At 36.1% G+C, this 23,377-nt stretch overlaps 1 protein-coding gene across 44 annotated transcripts in view; it reads right to left on the bottom strand.

The window, feature by feature from the left end:
• The window catches only part of EYA4 (EYA transcriptional coactivator and phosphatase 4), a 365,804-nt gene that overhangs the window by 64,181 nt on the left and 278,246 nt on the right, over positions 1-23,377 (bottom strand). For 20 of the 44 annotated variants that reach the window (XM_086317917.1, XM_086317909.1, XM_086317912.1 and 17 more), the window contains 3 exons: positions 13,770-13,894; positions 11,620-11,688; positions 3,923-4,015 (listed from right to left, as the gene is read on the bottom strand). In XM_086317917.1, coding sequence (XP_086174043.1) covers positions 3,923-4,015; positions 11,620-11,688; positions 13,770-13,894 — 287 coding nt within the window. The remainder of the gene's footprint in view (positions 1-3,922; positions 4,016-11,619; positions 11,689-13,769; positions 13,895-23,377) is intronic. The other 24 variants (XM_086317936.1, XM_086317942.1, XM_086317930.1 and 21 more) reach the window with 2 other exon arrangements.

Below are 23,377 nucleotides of genomic sequence, written 5' to 3'. Positions count from 1 at the left end.
AGTTTTGACAATCACTGGATATGATTTGAGGTGTAACATCTTAAATGTTTTCAGCAACCAAAATTTAAGTGAATTTGCTCAGTATATTTAAAAATACATGGAGCAATGAGCCATTAATTTTTTACTTGTTTATTAAAAACATAGAAAATGTTCAAAACTTTCAAATCAACGCAATAAGAACAAGCCTTTTCTATCACACTATGGGGACTAAACATACATTGCATAATAGCAACAGTATATCGCATAGGAAATTCAGTCCGATTCATTAATTAACAATGATTAGCAGAAACATGATTAAGTAAGGCTTAATTCCACATTTTCATCTCATTTATAAAACTTCACTGTGGTACACGCAAGACTTAGACTATACTAATCAATTATTCTCAAGATTGTGAAACACAAGGCTTTTCTAAAGTAATACCAAATAATGAAAAGAAATACTTAGCTTTTATTGAATTAGCCAAACAGTAGTATTTTTTAAAAAGCCTCACATATATGAACACAATTCTGAATATACAGGATGCTTCTTCCCTCTAATGAATGAATCTAGACATCATTAGAATAATGTACCCATAACAGTACAAAGGTTCAACTTTAAAAATTTTATATTAATGTCTATATGTTCATTTTTTAAGTAGAAAAAAAACCTGTGACTCAGAAAACTGTTTATATAAAACTTAGAAAATTTATACTTCTTGACTATACAGTATACATTTTATTCTAACTAATAAATCTGCAGATAACTAAAATAACAACAATACTGGATTAAAGTAAACTGAGATTACGCTGATCAAAGTAAAGACTGTTCCTACACAAAACAGCCTAATCTCTCCAGTATGATTTCTGGAACACCATGTACAAATTTAGGAGACCTTCCTTTTATTCCATATCAGAATTTAATTAATCAAGAAATGTACACAAAGCACTCAATGTATTATATTCCATCATTTCCTCATATAAAAGTAAGCAAACGTGTCTGTCTTCAAGATGTCTGAAAATTAGGTCAAACATATTTTTAATGAATATTATCAGATTCTCACAAGGTGGTATCAAGCAATCTTATTACTTATTACTGTAATACCTTAGATCACTGGCTCTCTAGGGGATGAGAGATGGGAGATGAGTAGCGGGGTGGGTGGAAATTTTGCCTGCCAGGGAGCATTAAAAATGCCAGGAGACGTGGTACGCTGTCACAACGGAGGCATGCTACAGTCAACTTGCGATAGGTGCCAGGGATACTGATAAACACCTTCTATTGCAGAAGGCATATCTTCCACAAGAAACAAAAGGCCACGTTTTTAATAGCAGTGCTGTTGAGAATCCCTGACCTAAATCACTCTGTCCAGCTGAACTTGACTTCCCAGGTGGAGCAGGGGTAAAGAACCCATCAGCCAGTGCAGGAGGTGAAAGATATGTGGGTTCCATCCCTGGGTCAGGAAGATCCCTTGGAGGAGGAAATGGCAACCTTTCCAGGATTCTTGCCTGGAAAATCCCATGGACAGAGAAGCCTGGTGGGCTACAGTCCATGGAGTTGCAAAGAGTCAACCATGGCTGAGTGACTAAGCGCGTGTGCATGTGCGCGCGCATACACACACACACACACACACAACTGGACTTGGTCCATGGAGCTGGAAATATTCTATATCTGAGTTGTCTAATATGGTAGCCATTAAAAACTATTAAACATACAACTATTAAACAAGCCACTATTAAAAAAAAATCCCACATACAACTATTAAACACTTAGAATATTATTAATGTGACTAGATTAAAACATTTTTGCTTTTTAACCAAATAGTATTTCATTTAGACTTAAATAGCCACATATGGCCAGTGGCTACTTTTCTGGACAGCCCAACCCTAGATAATTCTTAAAAGAAAACTGGGAAACTATTTGTAAATATAATATGAGTAAATTCCAGACAGTAAAGTCCAGACAGCTTGACAGTTCACACATATTTCTTTTTACATCTCTATATTTTCCAATAAACTTTTAAAGAAAGGACTCTTGGACTGACCAGGACATTGTTCTAGACTCATTTATACCAGTGACCACCCGGGAGGCCCTGACTGTTCGGCCTTAACTATCTTTAACATCTCTGTGCCTCGATACTCTTGCTTCTTAAAATGGATCATCAGAAAGAAAGTGAAGTCGCTCAGTCGTGTCTGACTCTCTGCGATCCCGTGGACTGTAGTCCATCAGGCTCCTCCATCCATGGGATTCTCCAGGCAAGAATACTGGAGTGGGTTACCATTTCCTTCTCCAGGGGATCTTCCCAACCCAGGGATCGAACCCAGGTCTCCCGCATTGCAGGCAGACGCTTTAACCTCTGAACCACCACAATGCAGTACTGCAATTTCTTCTGGAGCTAACATCTTGTAATTTTTTCAGTCAGTTTTCATTAACTTTGTGGTATGCTATCTAAGTATGTCAGCAAGTATTTAATTTCATTCTTAACCTTAAAAACTATGTTCATATATATATTCGTTTTGCAGAAAGTTTACAATAGTTATAGTAAGTTAGTAATACAAATGCTAGGGTAAGTTAGTACCTTATCTCCTGAGCAGCAAGAGAATTGCTAGAAAGAATGTGAATCAGGACACAAGCTTCTCTATGCTGCTGCTGCTAAGTTGCTTCTGTCGTGTCCGACTCTGTGGGACCCCATAGACGGCAGCCCACCAGGCTCCTCCGTCCCTGGGGTTTTCCAGGCAAGAATGCTGGAGTGGGTTGCCATTTCCTTTTCCAATGCGCTCATGCATGCTAAGTTGCTTCAGTCATGTCCGACTCTGTGCGACCCCACGGACAGCAGCCCACCATGGACAGAATGTCCACGGAATTCTCCAGGCAAGAGTACTGGAGTGAGTTGCCAGTTCCTTCTCCAAAGCTTCTCTATACAAAGTGTATAAATTATTATATCTTTATGTTTGGAGTACTAATATTTATGTGACTACATGGCAGCTGTTTCCAATCAGTGTGAACCAATGAAATGGGATCATCTGCATCTATAAAAATCAAATATATGCTATAATGACATTAGAGTTCAAGGCTTTACCTCCACTCTTTTTACATGAGAAGGATACCCACATCAAATTCTTGTATGTGAGAACATGAATAAGTATAAAATACATTAGAGTAGAATAACAGGACCAAGATTTAATAGCATGAATACTTTTCTAGGTTTAATGTTCATCTTTCTGCTATACAAATTCCTGCTCAGGTAAAAAAAAAAAGTCCTCTCACCAGATAATCAACCAAACGAAATATTGTATTGGGGCAGGAGAGGGGGGGATCTTTAAGTCAACTCAATGAGTGTCCTTTGTGCCCACCTGGGAGTTATCAGGTATTTATATTTAAAGAGGATTGATGTTTAAAGACACACTATTGTTCTCTTTGAAGCATTAGAGGGAAAGTCAGTGCTCTCAGAGGCTGGGTTCTAATGCGACCAGCATGTGCTCTCCTGCAGCCCATTAACCTTTAATACTTGTCACTCAGCTGCTTACACAGGAGGGTTTTTTTAAACCCAGAGAGGAAACAAGGTTATTTAGAAGGAATCAAATGGATAGTTTTACATCTCGAATGTTGGAGAGAAGGCAATTTTTAGTCATTTAAACGGGCAAGTTGAAGGAACAAACTTGACTATTACAACCTAATAATTGAATCAAGCACTGTATAAAATAATTATGAAAGAAGTGAGCTTTGCTTATTTCTAATGAGAAAGCTGGGGCATTGCTTGGTTGTCAACTGCAGATGCAGTAAAACGATTCCAAACGTTATTTCTAAAAAACATTGTTTTATGATAATACGTTTTCCCCAAAGTGAATTTATTGCTGAATTTATAAAAATCCAAATTCTCGATTATTCACTAGGAGGATGACATGGACCGCAATCTGTACAGAACAAGACACAAGCTTAAGGCTTTACCTGACCCAGTAAAAGTGTCAAGCGCTCCATCTCCAGTCGTGGCTGTGGTTTCACTGCTGTTCAAAGGCTCTGTTTTGACTGCAAGGAGAGACACTACGTAGAAGAATAAGTACATGTGAGTTATATTTCTAACTTTATATCAAAGATGCTGACTGTTCAACTAGTAGCTTTTCTAGCTACCATGGGCATGCAAGAGAAAATCTGAGAAGTCGATGAGGAGAGTTTTGTTAATTTAGCTTCTAAATGGACATGCATTTATAGAGGATTTAATCTAAAAATCCTCTGTCTAAGCTGCTACTCTAGAATCTGGCTTTTCAAGGCAGTTAACCTGACACAGTGAAACAGCAGTATACATGTATTTGCATTTTTAACTCCCCTAAGCATACTCTGATATTATAGTCAAACGGCAGAAGAAAGGAATCATCAGTCAGCCTTTAGCACACTGAATCCAAATCATAACAGAGATTTACTGCTTATGTTTTATTCTTCCCAAGGAGACATTAAAAGAAAAGACTGCTTAAGAACAACGGTGGCATATGCATATACAGAAACCTGGGTGTGTATTCATATAGTGGGTGGAAAATCAGGCACGCAAAAAATTTCTGCTCAACAAAAGACAAAACAGCCATAAGGTATTGTTTTTTTTATTCTAATAGTATAATGATCTTTAATACATTATAGAGACAAGCATAGGAGATGGTTTTTACAGCAGGAAGTACAGCTTTTGAAAACTCTTTAATATATTATTTCTCCTTTGAGGTGGTATATCTTGGCAAAATCCTCTTTGGCAATGATGTCGCCACTGAGGTACACAATATTGCCATTAATAGATGCAACGAGTGTGGCGGGGGCTACGCAAAAGCCTCCACCCATTTTGTCACACCATATTTTCCCTTTGTGGGCAAAGCTCCATATATCACAGCAGCCAGGGAATACACTAAATTATTTTCTACTTGACACCTCTTATGTTTCCTAGTCATAAAAGGAATGATACAGTTAAAAACCTCAGAGGCAAGCAGAGAACTATAAAGAAAGCTGAAGACTAGCCAACTATGGACAAATACAGCCGAAAGAACAGTGGGCTCAGAGCACACCCACCAACCAAGCAAGTCAGCAACGTTACTCTGTTAGAAAAGCAATTAATGATGGAGAAACATGCAGTAATGACTACGTTCCCTTTCCACATGAACGGAATTGGCTGCACCCTCCCTCAGTGAGCTCTGGTGTTAATTTAGCATCCGTGATTTAACTATGTCATGAAGATTTGCTGGAAGATTCAAACTGCAAAGGTTGGAAAGAATCCAAACTCTAAACCATACTGCCTCACAGGCAGCACTAACTAACCAAGAATTCCTTTCATCTGTATAGAGATGATCCAGAGCAGGGTTTAGAAAGGTGTAACAGCTACTCTCAATGATGCAATGTCCTCATCTGACTTTTGACATATGACAGAAAGGAACCATCCAAAGCCTCCAGCAAAACTAAGGCAAGAGACAGTTTCTCAGAACCTCCGAATTCTAATTGTGGCTAAATTCCCATTTAAACATGTCTAAATCTATAAATGGCATTTGTAAAATAGGTTTATTAATACTAAAGGTAATCTATATTGCACTTGTGAACCACGGAGAGTGGAGCAAAATGGCTAAAAAAACCCCCAAGCTAGACATGAGGTTTTAGTTCTGTTACTTTGAATCCCAACTTTGAGGTCTGATTTCAAAAACTTAGTATTGGTGTTGATTATAATCTCCTCAATTTGAAAATTTCAGGTGGTCAAAAAGAGAAGGAAGGAAAGCTAGAGAATAAATGCAACCAGGTTGCATTCATTATCCTGGAAACATTTCTCATTAAAATTTTAAAGGTCTGCTGTTAGTCAAAGACAAAGGAGGTTCATTTAACTGAAAAGAGGCATCTCTAGAAAGAATATAAAGAGAAGCATACACACCAAGGTGCGTTCAGTGTACCAGAATGTAGGGATTTAAAATAATAAAGTGGATGCTAACATTTGGGGGAAAACAGTACACATTAATATGAACTTAATTTTCATATGTGGTAAGAGTTGAATAATAGGGAAAAGGGAGGGAATTAATCATGCTGCTTACAGAAAATAACTTATGCTCACAGGAGGCCAGCATCAACAAACATCTCTTGAGTAAGATGCAAAGTTGTTTTGATTTTTAGAGAGAAAGTAAATAATATTAAGTAATAATATTTTTTTCTCAGGGAAAGAAAACTTAGAAGTGAAATAGACATTATATGATTCGCTGATTTATTAAAGATGGTAAAATACAAAGAAGTGTCTAAAAATGATAATCACAAAGTTTGACAAATGAAAGAAATTTTCAGTAAAAGTCTGAATATATTTGAAATGTATTTCATTTTCTTTTGTCTTGCTTTTATCTCTATACTTTAAATGAGATATACCATATACTTTTCTAGAGGCAGGAAACTTTGTTAATTTAGTATATGCAAGGCACTATTAGAAAGATGTTCATCAATGAAACAAGTCTAGTTCTATGCATCTATTTTCTAAAACTTATAAAAATCCTCATTCCAAAAGTTTATTGTGTGTATTCACTGACATATTCAAATTTTTTTTTTTACTGTATTCTATTTTTTTTAACGCAGAAATTAAACAGGGCTTTTAACTTTTTCTCAGGACAATGTCCAATATGACTACAGTACAAGCTATAAAACAGAAATAATAATGTTCTATTGAAGAAAAGCATCTTCTTCATCACCAAAACTCAAACTTACAAAATAAACATTTTGATTTAAAAAGCAGAAGTCATATTTTAGTCCTTAGGTTAGAGAGTTTTGTGGTTTTATTCTTCTACATGCTCCATATATGTAATTCAAGGGTTCATTTCCCAAAAGGTGAGATGAAAAAGCTACATACATGTAGCATTTTATACAGAACCATTATTTCAAAAAATAATTGTATTGCCAGGCCCCCTCCACACTAGTTATCCACTTGCAACTTAGATGTTTTTCATAAAGCCAAATACTGAAAAAAAGTCAAAATAATTTTATTATACTGATAAAATTTAATTTTATTTTTAACTTTTAAAAATAATTGATTTCTATGGACTAAATCAAAATTGCATGTGATTATTGTCAGGTGTCAGCTATGGCTACTGAATCATTGATTTTCTCTCTTTTCATCCCAACCTCTTCCATAACCTCATGCAAGTACTTTCAAAGCAAACTTAATCTTGTCACCTCAGATTATCTTCAGAATTCAAGTACAAAATTAATATATATTAATTATTTTTAGGGGAAGTCTATTATCATAACTCAAGGCTCATGTTCATTTGTTACAATATAAGGCTTAATTAATCCTTAAAACAGAGGTGACCCAAGTAATTTACATTTCACATGTTATCCTCAGAAATCTGTGTTTAAACTAGACCACAAAATATTGCATAGCCACCTCTGATAGTTTAGATTCAGGAAAGAATTTCAGGAAAAGTTAGTTCAGGAAGGATAAAATTTACAATTCAACAGAGGGGAAAGAAATGTTGCCTACCAGTTTCATGATTTATGTTTTTCTAAATCAATTTTTTCATTTCAAAACCTATGAGCATCAAGTGTCTTTCATTTTAAATATCCGTAAACTATTTAGCTTTATAAAATGATTTGATGATGCTTACAATTTATAGCTTTCATTGCAAAAAGAAAATCTAAAAGAGCAGAGCCACAACAGTAGGTGGTTCTACTGCACAGACATATAATATTCAGAAACAAATTCATCCCATGTGAGCCAATCATCTATATACTAAAAATTCTAGGAGATCCTTTTCTATGCTATATAGATTTCAAATATAGAAAATACCATAAACCTGATCAGAATGTCTGATCCTGGTTCCCCCAAATCTTCTCTTTGAAGTATTTTCTTAATCTCCATGTAGAATCAAATATTCCCTCCCTCTGCTGTGCACCCACCTTGAACACATTATGCACTCATTATTTTCAGTTCTGTTTCCCTCTGCTAGACTTTTGGTCCCTTGATGGCCAGTATCATGTTCTATAGGTCACTGGGTTCCCATTTCCTAGCACAGAGCCTGGCATATAACAGGAACTTGATATATTTTAAGTGAGAAAGTGAAAATTCACATTTAGACCGTATCCTAAGAACTTCCAATGAATCTAAGTATTTTGCATATAAAGTAAGCTAATCATGTATCTTAACGCTATTAGGGAAATTAGAATCTTATATATGGAAGTAAATTTTCACATGATTGGCATGCATGTACATACATATTCATGCAAACACATGAAGCATGACACATGAAATAACATACATGAATCTGTATCAGGATCAGCAAACTATACCTTACATGCCAAATCTACCCAATGGCTTGCTTTGTATAGCTTGTAAGCTAAGAATGATCCTTATATTTTTAAATAGTTAAAAAATATCAAAGAGGAATAATATTTTGTGATATATGAAAATTCTATGAATTTCAAATTTCAGTGTTCACAGATGAAGTTTTATTTGAATATGGTCCTGCTCAGTTGTTTACATATTGTCTATGGCTGCTTTTGTGCAATGAAAGCAGAGCTGAGTTTCAACAGAGACATATGGCCTGCAAAGCTGAAAATATTTACTATTTGACTATTTACAGAAAAAAGTTTGTTGACCACTGATCTATATGCCAAGGTATGATTGTATTTACTCTATTTTTATTGACAGTTCTTCATTTTAACAATTTAACAAGTGACAAAGATTTGAAAGGAAAATCTAGGTTCCAACATAAATCTGCAGATATTATTATATAATTAGGATTAAGGTGATGAACCCTTATAAATTAAGGAATAATATAATATATTTATATAGCACCAAGGTAGTATGGTGGGATATTAAGGTGATACTATTGGTAGTCATATTAGTAAAAACTATTAAAATTATCTTTTTGAAAATCTAGAGTTAATGGAAAGATTTTGAAAAGCCACTAAATTAGCTTTTGCTTTTTGTTTTATTATAATAATTTTATAAAGTAATCTAATTCCATCAGTAAAATCCAGAATTATAAATAAAATAGTTTACTCTCAATGGGAAATGTGCACCACATGCTTAGCTATGTTACAAATACATGGCATAAAGAGTCATTTAAATTCTGACTATTTCATATCATTATGCCACCAAGATATAATAAACTATATTATGTAATTAAAATTTATAAATAAATTATATTGTCAATGATATATACAAATAAATTAAATTTATAAAGTATACATGTATAAATAAATAAATAAAATTGTATTATCATTAATAAAGTATACTTAACATTTAATTACTAAGAGTTTGCCTCTGTGGCCAGTTTACATGTTTTAAATGAAGAAAATGTATTATTTGACTAAGCATTGGACGGTCTTTTAACACACTGCATGTTTACATTTTCCTTAAAAACTGTTGCCTAATTATCAATGAATTATTAATTAAAGAAAAGGGATTATACTGATTTGTGTGTGTGCATGCTCAGTCATGTCTAACTCTTTGCAACCCCATGGACTGTAGCCCACCAGGCTCCCCTGTCCATAGAATTTTCCAGACAAGAATACTGGAGTGGGTTGCTATTTCCTCCTCCAGGAGATTTTCACAACCCAGGGATCGAACCCATGTGTCCTGTGTCTCCTGCATTGGCAAGCGGATTCTTTACCACTGAGCCACCTGGGAAGCTGGTTTATATTACCAAAAATTTACATACATTATATAATTTAAAACAAAAGCCTTGCCAGTGAAGTATTACTAGCTTCCTTTTATAGAAAAGAATTAAAACTCAGACAGGTTAAGTAACTTGTCTAAGAAGACACAGCTGGTAAATACATTACCACGTTTCACATCCATAGCCCTCCTGACACAGAAATCTTTGTTTTTCCCATATGGTCACACAACTCTTAAACATTAATACAAAGAACCAGGAAAACTTGATGTTTTACACTTAGAAAAATGTTTCTGTTGGAAATTAGATGTAAATTACTAAATATTGATTATATATATTCACTATTGTAAAGTTGTGTGTGTTATGTTAATAGTTTAGAATAGAATAACAGCTAAGTATGATTTTAAAATCTTAAATGTTTATAAAAACATGAAAATTAGAATATTTTGTTACATGATAATTTAATGAAATTTAAATTTCAGAGTTGATAAATTAAGTTTTATTGGAACCTGACCACTCTTGTTCATTTTTGTAGTGCCTATGGCTACTTCTGAGATACAGTGATGGAGTTGCACAGATGAGACAGAGACAGCATAGTCTACAAAGCCTAAAACATTTCCTGTCTGGCTGTTTACAGGAAAAAACCCTTGAGTTATTATTAAGAGGAACTAAATTCTGGCAACATATTTTTACATATGAAAAGTATGTTTTAAGTGTGGAATTGAAAAAAAAGAAACTAAAATTATAAAAATTTAAATAATGGGCATAACGGAGTTCTCTTCATTCACTGATCATACATCAAATTTAATCTACATACAGCAAGGTCCAGGCAAACTGTGGCTATTCCAGCTGCTTGCTTGTAATGCACATTTCTAACACGTCCTGAGCTCTTCTTTTTAATCCAAGAATTGGGTGATTCCACAGAAGCTTTATATGGTTTTAATTTTTAAATTTTGATAGTTTAACCTTTGGTTTTGGAGAAAGTGTATTATATTGGTGGTTGTTAAGTCACTAAGTCATGTCTGACTTTTTGTGACCCTATGGACTGCAGCCCATTAAGCTTCCTCTGTCCATGGGATTCCCCAGGCAAGAATATTAGAGTAGAACGCCATTTCCTTCTCCAGGGGATCTTCCTGATCCAGGGATCAAACACGTCTCTTGCACTGCAGGCAGATTCTTTACCAACTGAGCCACCAGAGAAACCCATATTTATATCATATATATGTAAATAAAGGACTGTAGCTAACATCTATAGTTCAAAACATCTTAAGAGACAACTTATAATTTTAAAAATATAGCTTTCATTACTGGAAATTTTTTAAATGGTAAGTTTTAAAAGTTATTATTACTTTAAGCATTTTAATCGTAATGTTTATTAAAGTCTACAAAATATAAAATATCTTTCTGCCATGCTATGAATTTAATTTATGGAAGTCTATAGGCTTCCCAGGTGGCTCTGTGGGTGAAGAATCCTCCTGCAGTGGAGGAGACACAGGAGACATGAGTTTGATCCCTGGGTCAGGAAGATCCCTTAGTGGAGGAAATGGCAAGCCATTCCAGTATTCTTGCCTGGAGGATCCCATGGACAGAGGAGCCTGGAGGGCTACAGTCCATGGGGTCACAAAGAGTCAGATATGACTGGGGCAACTGAGCATACACACTCACAGGCTATGGAGACTGAATTTATACATAGGCACAATCTGCTTCAACTGCTCTTATTAACGTGACAGTTGTGCTGAATTCTTACCATATAATGAACAGATAAGTAGTTAGAAAAGTAATAGATGCAGCCATTTGTGAAAATTATGAAAAACCTAAGAAAAGAACACCACTGACCCAAGATTAGAACACTAGTTGATATGAAAAATGTAGCCAACTATCAATAAACAACTAAAAGGTGTGTTCATGTCTCCTTTTCTTTTTATAAGAACTGAATACAGAAAAGGGAGTGCAAACAGAAACAGCAACAGGAAGCAAACCAGAAGGGCAAATCCACACATCCAAACACATGCAGTGTACCATCATCTCTCATACTTGTTGCGGAGGAGGGGGTGTTGCAACTCAGCAACCAGTCTGCAGTGTTTAAAACAGTCATGTTGTCCCCTGAGAACAGGAACAGCATAGGGGTTCATTGTCGGAATGCCTGCTCAATGTACGAGGACAGTCATCAGTGGCACTGATGCTTGTACTGCTTTCTGGCCCTCTTGCCACAATTACAACTGCATGGCGTAATTTTTACATTTTAGTGTATCAGGTCTGTTTAGTTCAGTTAAATATATATAGAACAATGATTAGTGACCTTCCAGGTCTGATTTCAGAGTGCATGGGATTTTTAAAAAATCTCTTATTTACATCCAAGTTAAGGTTTAAATATAAATGTTCTTACTCCACAAGTTATCACTAAAAATCCTATAAATTTGCAATCCTACAATTAATTAGCTGAAATTATAGATGCATGTTTAGAGACAGATAAACACTATAAACAGGGAAAATGTTAATTTACAAAGGGTTTTGGGTAAAAAAATGATTAAATACAGGCAAGTTGCAATCCACACAACTCTACAAAGAAAATTTTAGAGTTCACAGTTATTCTAAAATAAGTGTAAAGAGGTGTATAAATTTCATAAATTTAAAAGAAAATATGATGTGGCAAATGCTTTGCTAATATCTAATAACATGAATAGCTTATAAATTAAAATAATTTTCAAATAATTTTTCACTCATTAATGAAAACAACTAAATCTACAAAACTTCAAAAGAACTGTGAATAATTTAAAATGCAGCTTATATATGTGTATGAAGTGTAGTGAAGTGAAGTGGCTCAGTCGTGTCCGACTCTTTGCGACCCTGTGGACTGTAGCTCACCAGGCTCCTCCATCCATGGGATTCTCCAGGCAAGAATACTGGAGTGAGTTGCCATTTCCTTCTCCAGGGGATCTTCCCGACCCACGGATCAAACCCAGGTCTCCCACATTGCAGGCAGACGCTTTAACCTCTGAGCCACCAGGGAAGCCCATATATGTGTATATATGTGCGTATATATGTATAGTGTTAGTCACTCAGTTGTGTCCATTTCTTTGCAACCCTGTGGACTGCAGCTGCGAGGCTCCTCTGTCCATTGTGATTCTCCAGGCAAGAAGACTAGAGTGGATTGCCATTCCCTTCTCCAGGGGATCTTCCCCATCCAGGGATCAAACCCAGGTCTCCTGCACTGCAGGCAGATTCTTTACCATCTGAGCCACCAGGGAAGCCCATATATATGTACAAGTGAAGTCGCTCAGTTGTGTCTGACTCTTTGCAACCCCATGGACTGTAGCCTACCATGCTCCTCCATCCATGGGATTTTCCAGGCACGAGTACTGGAGTGGGTTGCCATTTCCTTCTCCAGAGGATCTTCCCAACCCAGGGATTGAACCTGGGTCTCCCGCATTGTAGGCAGACGCTTTACCATCTGAGCCATCAGGGAAGTCCGTATATATGTATAGGCTTTTGAAATATATATATATATATATATATATATATACATACATATATATATATATATTCTGATGCAAATATCAGATCATATTTTCTTACAAGTTGAATGTATTTTATAATAGCAATAGGGTGGAATATTTTAAACAGTTGCTATTGTTGCCATATGCTGTGACATAATTATAAGCTAATCAAATGAGATGTCTGAAAAAAATTTCAATTTCTATTCTAAATACATATTAGGTATTTCTCTCTTTGAAAAGAAAATGCAGCAGATATGGACATTTTTCTATTTCCAAAACCATTTTTAAGAACAATTTTGGAGCAGGCTTTCTCTTAAAATTCAAAATAAACCCCAAAACTAGCATAATTTCTTTTTTGAGGGGGGGTGTGTTAAGATCAGAATGTAAATCCTTTGGACACATTTTGTACATTTTAAAAAATATTTACAAGGGCAAATACAAAAAGAAAGCCTTGCTAAAAACCTTTAAAATGTTGCTCAGGGCTATCTATTCTTTCTGAATATTTCCAGTTATAGAGGAGGAGCAAAAATATCAAGAAAATGAACAGAACAACAAATAATCCACTAAGTATATAATACTCTGATGTTATTGCTAATGAGATATTTACTTACTAGCATACTTCTACCATGTAAAATTACAACAAACATTGCAATGTGATTCAGGGTGTCTTCAGGGTTGTACACTTACCTCCTGTCCCATTTGTGGTGACCGAAGTGCTGCTGAGATTAGTTTTCTCCAATTTGGAGCTTCCAGGAGTATCACCACCTCCAACAAGAGGATGAGGACTTGCTAGGTCCTGCATTTCCATAGACCTATTAGAGATAAATTTGAAAATTTCAGCAGTGATTTCTTGACAAACTACATAAATCACTCTACTGAACATGCATGTGATCTCACAATAACAGGAATTGAAACCCATAGCTAAGAATTTTTTGTTAACTAGGTGAACATGGCAGTCCATCAAAAATGAATAAATAAGTAAAGCATCCATGATAGATTCATTGGTTATTTGTAATAACCGGGGGAAAAAAAAACAACTCACATCTACAGGAAGAAATGAAGAGTGACAGAAAGGTAAATTTAAGTAAATACAAAAAAATTATCTTATATTTTTTTAACCCATGAAAGAGTGAACTGTCCAACTGATAATAGAAGATAAAAGTAAAATATATGACAACTACAGCATAAAAATAGTTGCCAGGAGTGGGACTGGGCAGAGATGAACAGCAGAGCATAGAGAATTTTCCGGACAGTGTAAATCACTCTGTATTATATTGTAATGAAAGATGAGTGTCATTATACAATATTCAAACCCACTGAATGTACAAAACTAAGAGTTAACCCCTAGGTAAACTATGTACAATGTCGGTTCATCCTTGGTAACAAATGCACCATCCTGGCGAGTGAGGCTGGAATGGTAACAGGAGAGGTTACACGTGTAGGGTAAGAAGCAGATGGGACATCTTTGTACCTACTTCTCAATTTTGCTGTAAATGTTAAACTGCTCTAAAAAATAAAGTCTTAGGAAAAATCAGATCAAATTTTTTTGTATGCAAATAAAGCTGTGATTAGTGAGAAATGGTTGGTGGTGGTTTAGTAGCTAAGTCGTGTCTGACTCTTGTGACCCATGGACAGAGGAGCCAGACGGAGGAGTCCATGGGATTCTCCAGGTAAGAGTACTGGAGTGGGGTGCCATTTCCTTCTCCATTAGTGAGAAATATATACCTTTTAATGGTTACATAAGAAAGGAGAAGGATTTAAAATCTAAGAACGATCTTCCCACCTTAAGAAAACTAAAAGAAAAGCAGTTGAACCCAAAGTAAGTCGAAGAAGGGAAACAATAAAAAGCAAAAATCGCTGAAACAAAATCTATGAACAATATAGACAACTTACAAATCCAGAGTTTGATCATTAGAGATACTAAAGATATTAAAAATGGTAAGAGAATATTATAAACAACATTATGCCAAATAATTCAATAATTTAGATAAAATCAGACTTTCTTAAAAGAACATAAACTATAAAAACGGCTAACAACTTTTACAAGCTGTCCTACAATTAAATTGAATACATAATTAAACACTTGAAAAAATCTCCAGGTCCAAATGATTTCATTAGTGAATACTAGCAGACATTTAAGGAAAAATAACAACAATATTTTTTAAATTCTTTTGGAAAAAGTAGGAGTAACACTTTTTACTCTATTGTATGTGACCAGAATTACTCTGATCCAAAATCTGCCAAAGGCAATGCCAAGAAAAAAAAATTATGGATCTATATTTCTCATGATCATAGGTGAAAATATAGTTTTGACATATTTGACATATAATCAAATAAAATCCAGTACTAAAAAGAATAATATATGATGACCAGGTGTGTTTAATCCTAAGAATTCAAACTGAGTTAACACCTGAAAATCAAAAAATGCAATCCAATATATTAACAGAATATGTTTTCAATGGGTATAAAAACCACTTCACAATATTCATCATCCGTTCATACAACTCTCAGCAAACTAGGAAAAGAAGCATTTTCCTCCCATATGATAAAGATCATTCTTGAAAAATCTACATCTTTTATTATATTTAATGATGAAATACTGAGTTACTTCTCACAGGTTCACTAATGATGAACCTGTATTTCATGCAGCTTCTGCATCACAGGCGGATTCTTTACTGCTGAGCCACCTGGGAAGCCAATATATTTTGTATATGCATATAATTATGAACTATATCTATAATATTATATTTATTATAGCTATGTATTGCTTATAGAAAAGATATGAAAAGGCAAAGATATCTTTTTTCCACTTCAACACAACTTTATCAGCATTCTTTGTCAGTGGGAGAAAACAAGAATGAATAAATAAAAGGAGTAAAGCTTAGAAAAGTAAAAAAGGTTAATTCACAGAGCACATAATTGTTTATGTAAAAAATTCTGAGAAATCCATTAAAGAAAAACAAAACCCTATTAGAACTGATTGAATTTATCAAAATTACAGGTACAAGGGTGATACTAATACTGAATAAATAGACCAAATAAATAGACCAAAAATGTCTGAAACGTCAATGTCTCTCTAGTTCATATACTGAACTATCAAAAGAGGAGGTTGGAAGCTGGGCTATTCAGTCTCTCTTCAGCTCAACTCAACTCCAAGAGGAATCTGAATGCTCAGACCCTCACCTTCACTGCGAGCCAGAGCAAAGATTTAGACTTATTGAGAAATACAACAAAACAAATATCATGCTTCAGTCTCTACTGGCTTTTTGGACATAATCTTCAGAAGACTACAAATACATAATATTCAGAATACTATAAATATTTTGTACATAATGTTCAGATGACTTCTTGAGTCATAATAAGAAGCAGGACTATAGTACACATAACAGAGATAAAATACAGTAAAAAGAAGTAGACTTGCAAGTGACTTAGGTTTTGGAATGCACAAACAAGGATTGAAAAACTATTTTGTATGTATAAAAAAATTATAGGAAAAGATAAGCACACAAGGTATATACATATATATATATGCCATGTATATAAATACATATATGCATGAATACATATGTGTCATATATATTTTATGTGCATGTGTGCATGCTAAGTCACTTCAGTTGTGTCTGACTCTTTGTGACCCTATGGACTGTAGCCCACCAGGCTTCTCTCTCTATGGGATTCTCCAAGCAAGAATACTGGAGTGGATTGCCATGCCCTCCTCCAGGGGATCTTCCTGATCCAGGGATAGAACCTGTGTTTCATGCAGCTTCTGCATCACAGGGGGATTCTTTACTGCTGAGCCACCTGGGAAGCCCATATATTTTCTATATGCATATAATTATGAATTATATCTATAATATCATATTTATTATATCTACGTATTGCTTACAGAAAATATATGAAAACATCAAGAAATACTCAATGAAAGTTCTAGAATGAAAATTATAAAATAGAAAATAAATAAATATTAAATTAAAACATAGTCTTTGGATGGACTTATAAGGATACTGCAAAAGAAATCAGTAAATCTGAAACTGAGCCAGTAGAAATTATCCAAACTGAAGCAGAGAGGAAAAAAAGAAAGTGAAGAAAAACTAAAAAGCCTCTTGATGAGGTGAAAGAGGAGAATGAAAAAGCTGGCTTAAAACTCAATATTCAAAAAACTAAGATCATGGCATCTGGTCCTATCACTTCATGGCAAATAGATGGCGGAAAAGTGGAAACAGTGGCAGACTTTATTTTCTTGGGTTCTGAAATCACTACAGATGATGACTGAAGCCATGAAATTAAGACATTTTCTCCTTAAAAGAAAGGCTATAACAAACCTAGATAGTGTATTAAAAAACAGAGACATCACTTTGCCAACAAAAGTCCGTCTAGCCAAAGCTATGGTTTTTCCAGTAGTCACGTATGGATGTGAGAGCTGGACTATAAAGAAAGCTGAGCACCAAAGAATTGATGCTTTAGATTTGTGGTGTTGGAGAAGAATCTTGAGGGTCCCTTGAACAGCAAGGAGATCAAACCAGTCAATCCTAAAGGAAATCAGTCCTGAATATTCATTGGAAGGACTGACGCTAAAGCTGAAGCTCAGATACTTTGGCCACTTGATACAAAGAGATGACTCACTGTTAACAACCCAGATGCAGGGAAAGTTTGAGGGCAGGAGGAGTAGGGGCAACAGAGGATGAGATAGTTGGATGGCATCACTGACTCAACGGACATGAGTTTAAGCAAATTCTGTCAGACAGTGAAGGAAAGACAGGAAGCCTGGCATGCTGCAGTCCATGGGGTCGCAAAGAGTCCGAGACAACTTAGCAACTGAATAGTAACTTGTGGGATATTATCAGAAAGCAAGGAAGGGAATGAAACAGAATAATTTCAGAATAAATAATGGCCAAATTTGATAATAAACAGCCACCCATAAAGCCTTGAAACACAACAAATGAGAAAAAGAAAACCAAACCTTCAGTACATTATAGTCAAATTCTTAAAATAAAGGGAAAGCTTTATAGCAACCAGATAAAAAAGACACAGAGAACAAGAGAATAGTGGGAACCCCCAAAAGTATCAGAGGTCTCATACTCCTGATAATGGGCTTAATTATAGTAAACAACTAATGCTTGTGATTTTATTTTCTCTGAATGAAACCAACATAAAAATTTTTTTATTAATTAATTTATTTTAATTGGAGGATAATTACTTTTCAATATTGTGATGGTTTTGCCATTTTTCAGCATGAATCTGCCATAGATATATATATGTGACCGCCATTCAGAAGCCCCCTCCCAGCAAACAAATGAATGATTGCTTATAATGTGCAAAGTACTGTCTCAGGTGTTAGGATTGCTGAGTGGAGAAACCATGGTCCTACCCTCAAGAAATTTATGATATAAATTTAGACCTATTTCTAAATGAGAAAGCAGTTCCTGTGCATAGAAAACAACAGTACATTAAGAGCCCACTGAGTGGAACAGACAGAAATCAGTGTGAAGTTAGAGAGTCTGGAAAATTTTCTCAGAACTTGTTAGCTGGGTTTTGATGAATTCAAAGTGGGGGTTCTAGGGAAAGCATCTGGTCAGTGGTATTACTGAAGCTGCAAGGTAGTGTGGTGGCTCACAGCCAATGTGAACGACATGAAAGAGGAAGCGAGGAAAATCAGTCAGGAATGAAAGGATGAAGCCCACATCACAGAGAGAAGCAGGAAGAGGTCCCTCCTGCAAAGCAAAGCAAAAATTGCCTTTGTATCTTACATTCCAGTTTCCAGGAATCCAAAATGCAATTATCTGAATCTTTACAGTAAGTCCCCTTTGCTTGAATTCATTTTCATGGGTTTGAGATATCTTACAATTAATAGAGCTTTTAGAGAACAGGAACGCATTATTGCCATCAATTATACAGTAAGAGTATTCCTGTGCTTTCTTTTGTATGTTAAACTTCAGATCCTTTTTAAGTCTAATTTGTTTACAAGGTAATACATAAAATATAAAGTTTACCTTAGAGTGCAACAGCAGAAAATTGATTACATGCTATTTTTACTGAGTCCATACTGTAAGACACAGCCTATGCTTGGTACTTCAAAAATACCCTCTCTACTAATCTTTACATTAACACACTGATGTGCATATTATTTTCCATATTTTATAGATAAAGACATTGAGGCTCAAGAAGGATATACAGAATGCCTAAGACCTTGTAGATAGAAAGTAGTGGCAGTAAAATTGGAACTCAAATCTATTTGATGCCAGAGCACAGGTTCTTCCTGTCACATTGTATGTTTCCCATTTTTCTTTTAAGTAACTTTAATTCTTTCACATTGTGAAATCACTATCAGGAATGCATATTTCTGCAATGAAACATTTTGAGTGGTTTTCAAGAGTTATTAAACTCAACATAAGCATCCACTCTGCCAAATCTACATTACCATATTTAAAGGTAATCCCTTTTTTAAAAGTACAGAGAACTATATTCAATATCCTGTTGTAAACCACAATGGAAAAGAATTTTTAAAGGAATGTATGTATGTATGTATAAAGGTGCCCCCTTTTTCCTTCCACGATACCATTTTCTACCCATGTCATAACACTACGTGAATACTAGCATCTTTCTGGACAATAGGAACACAACAAGAACAAAACAACAATAAAACAAAAACCCTTTAAAAAAAAAAGAAAAGAAAGAAGACTTGCCTATTACATGAAGCTGTCTTCTTGGTTCTTGTCTGCATTATCTGTAGCATAGGTGGAATTTGTTTCTAGCAGACTTAAACATTCTCTTCAAAACCCAAGAAGAGTATGCTTTATATTTGTGCATTTAGAGTTTACTGGAACTCAGAAACCATGATTCCTTCTGCACAGACCCTAGTAATGAGTCATAGCCTGTTTGTTTCCAGGCTGAGATTCCATCAATTCTTCATGACCCAAGAAATGCAAAAGCATCCTAGACTTTCAAAGGCATTCCCTCTCATGACAGCTTTTCTCTTGCACAAAGTGGACAGTATGTATGCAGGGCTCTGTGTCCTACGCTCTCAAGGTCTACTTAACTAGCCAATTTTCATTTTGACCATCAGAAGCATTTATGGACAAGCGTTCAGGCATTTGCTTTTCTCATAACTTCCTATTTAAATGTTAAACAAACCTTTTCATTCTCCTTAGCTGAAAAAGGGCTTCCCTGATAGCTCAGATGGTAAAGAATCTGCCTGCAATGCGGGAGACCTGGGTTCAATCTCTGGGTTGGGAAGATCCCCTGGAGAAGAAAACAGTTAGCCAGGAAAATTCCTGGCCAGGAAAATTCCATGGACTATATAGTCCATGGGGTCGCAAAGAGTCAGACATGACTGAATGACTTACACTTCACTAGCTGAAAAAATTGTTGTTCAGTTGTCCAGTCGTGTCCGATTCTTTGCAACCCCATGACCTGTAGCCCACCAGGCACCTCTGTCCATGGGAATTCTCCATATGGAGAATACTGGAGTGGGTTGCCATGCCCTTTTCCAGGGAATCTTCCCAACCCAGGGATGGAATCCAGGTCTCTCGATTGCAGGCGGACTTTTTACAAGCTGAGCCAGCAGGAAAGCCCTCACCATCTCCCAGAGTTTGCCCAAGTTCATGTTCATTGCATTGGTGATGCTGTCCAGCCATCTCATTCTGATATCCTTTTCTCTTTCTGCCTTCTATCTTTCCCAGCAAAGTCCCAGCATCCCAGGGACTTTGCCAATGATGAGTCGTCTGTTCACATCATATAACCAAAATACTGGAGTTTCAGCTTCAGCATCAGTCCTTTCAGTGAATATTCAGAGTTGATCCTCCCTTAGCATTGGCTGGTTTGATCCCCTTGCTGTTCAATGGACTTTCAGGAGTCTTCTCCAGAACCACAGTTCAAAGGCATCAATTCTTTGGCATTCTGCCTTCTTTACAGTCCAGCTCTCACAACCATATGTGACCAATGGGAAGACCATAGCCTTGACTATGCAGATCTTTGCTGGCAGAGTAACGTCTCTGCTTTTCAACACACTGTCTAGGTTTGTCATTGCTTTCCTGCCAAGAAGCAATTGTCTTCTCATCTCATGGCTGCAGTCACCATCTGCAGTGATTTTGGAGCCCAAGAAGAGGAATTCTGTCACTACATCCACCTTTTCCCCTTTTATTTGCCATGAAGTAATGGGGCCGGATGCCATGATCTTAGTTTTTTTTTTTTTAATATTTAGTCTTAAGCTGGCTCTTTCAGTCTCCTTCTTCACCCTCATCAACAGGCCCTTTAGTTCCTCTTCACTTTCTGCCATTAGAGTTGTCTATTCTGCATATCTGAGGTGGCTGATATTTCTTCCACCTATATTGATTCTGGCTTGTACTCATCCAGCCTGGCATTTCTCATGATGTGCTCAGCCTATAGGTTAAACAAACAGGGTGACAGAAGACAATCCTATTGTACTCCTTTCTCAATCTTGAACCAATCAGTTGTTCCATACAGGATGCTAACTGTTGCTTCTTGACCTGCATACAGGTTTCTCAGGAGACAGATAAGATGATCTGGTATTCCCATCTCTCTAAGAGCTTTCCACAGTTTGTCATGATCCACACATTCAAAGGCTCTAGCATAGTCAATGAAACAGAGATAGATGTTTTTTTCTGAAATTCCTTTGCTTTCTCTATAATCCAGCAAATGTTGGCCATTTGATTTCTAGTTCTTCTTCCTTTTCTAAATCTAGCTTGGACATCTGGAAGCTCTTGGTTCACACAATGCTGAAGCCTAGCATGCAAGATTTTAAGTATGACCTTACTAGCATGGGAGATAAGTGTAATTGTCCAATAGCTAGCACATTCTTTGGCACTATCCTTCTTGGGAATTGGGATGAGCACTGACCTTTTCCAGTCCTGTGGCCACTGCTGGGTCTTCCAGATTTGTTGACATAATGAATGCAAAACCTTAATGGCATCATCCTTTAGGATCTGAATAGTTTTGCTAGAATTTCATTGCTTCCTCTAGCTTTATTAAGAGCAGTGCTTCTTAAGGCCCACTTGACTTCGCATTCCAGAATATCTGGCTCTGGGTGACTAACCAGACGATCGTAGTAATCTGGTTTATTAAGATCTTTTTTTACAGTTCCTCCATGTATTCTTTCCATCTCATCTTGATCTCTTCAGTATCTACTAGGTCTCTACCATTTTATCCTTTATTGTGCCCATCTTTGGGCAGAATGCTCCCTTGATGTTTCCAATTTTCCTGAAAAGATCCCTAGTCTTGCCCCTTTTGTTGTTTTCTTCTATTATTAAGCACTGCTCATTAAAGAAGGCCTTCTTTTCTCTTCTAGCTATTCTATGGAACTCTGCATTTCATTGGATACATCTTTCCCTCTCCCTTGCTTTTCGATTCTATTTGTTCTTCCGCTATTTGTAAAGCCTCCTCAGACAACCATTTTGCCTTGTGCTGTTCATTTGCTTTGGGATGGTTTTGTTCACCGCCTCCTGTACAGTTATTACAGACCTCTGTCCATAGTTCTTCAGGCACATTGTTAACTAGATCTAGTCCCTTGAATCTATTTGTTACCTCTACTACAAAGTCATACAAGATTTGATTTAAGTCATACCTGACTGGCCTAGTGTTTTTCCCAGTTTTCTTTAGTCTGAGGCTGAATTTTGCTATGAGAAGCTGATGACTGAGTCACAGTCAGCTCCAGATCTTGTTTACGCTGACTGTATACAGCTTCTCCATCTTCAGCTACAAAGAATGTAATTGACTTGATTTTGGTATTGAAAAAATAAGAATAACAAAATCAACTTCTATTTTAATGAGATTGTAGGTTAGCGCAGGGGGTATTTTCTATTCATTGCTTTTCCTTCTACACTTAGAATTATGCTGGATACATAGTGAGTGCTAAGGATGAATAATGAAATAAGATGAAATGATTTGAATTACTTGGAGTCAAGTGTGCTCTAGTTTAGCAAACACTGCTTGAGCATCCAGCAAGTTCTAGGGACATATCTAGGAATCCAAAAGTATCTTTTGAGAGCTTGGAGGCCACTGGGAGAGAAAGCAGATAGGTGAAGGGAGATGGGAATTAGCACGGTGATGTCAATGTGTATGGAAGTTTTCATATCTGCATGTGCAATGTCAGAGCTCTCAAATGAGTGAAGGGTGTGTGTGCGTGTATATACACGTGTACATGCATGTGCAAGAGGGTGGGAAGGAAGGTGCTCTGCATGGGTACAGAAAACCACTGTGCAAGAAAACAATATGATAAGGCCATTTGGTCAACCTAGATCAGACGGAAGTCATAGGCATGTGACTACTGGGTACCAATT

The sequence above is a fragment of the Bos grunniens genome, chromosome 9, assembly GCF_055505025.1.
Source record: "Bos grunniens cultivar Pamir isolate PY7600 chromosome 9, Bosgru_T2T1.0, whole genome shotgun sequence".
NCBI classification, from domain to species: domain Eukaryota; kingdom Metazoa; phylum Chordata; class Mammalia; order Artiodactyla; family Bovidae; genus Bos; species Bos grunniens.
Note: the sequence above shows the minus strand (reverse complement) of the source record. Positions and strands in the feature narration are given on the sequence as shown.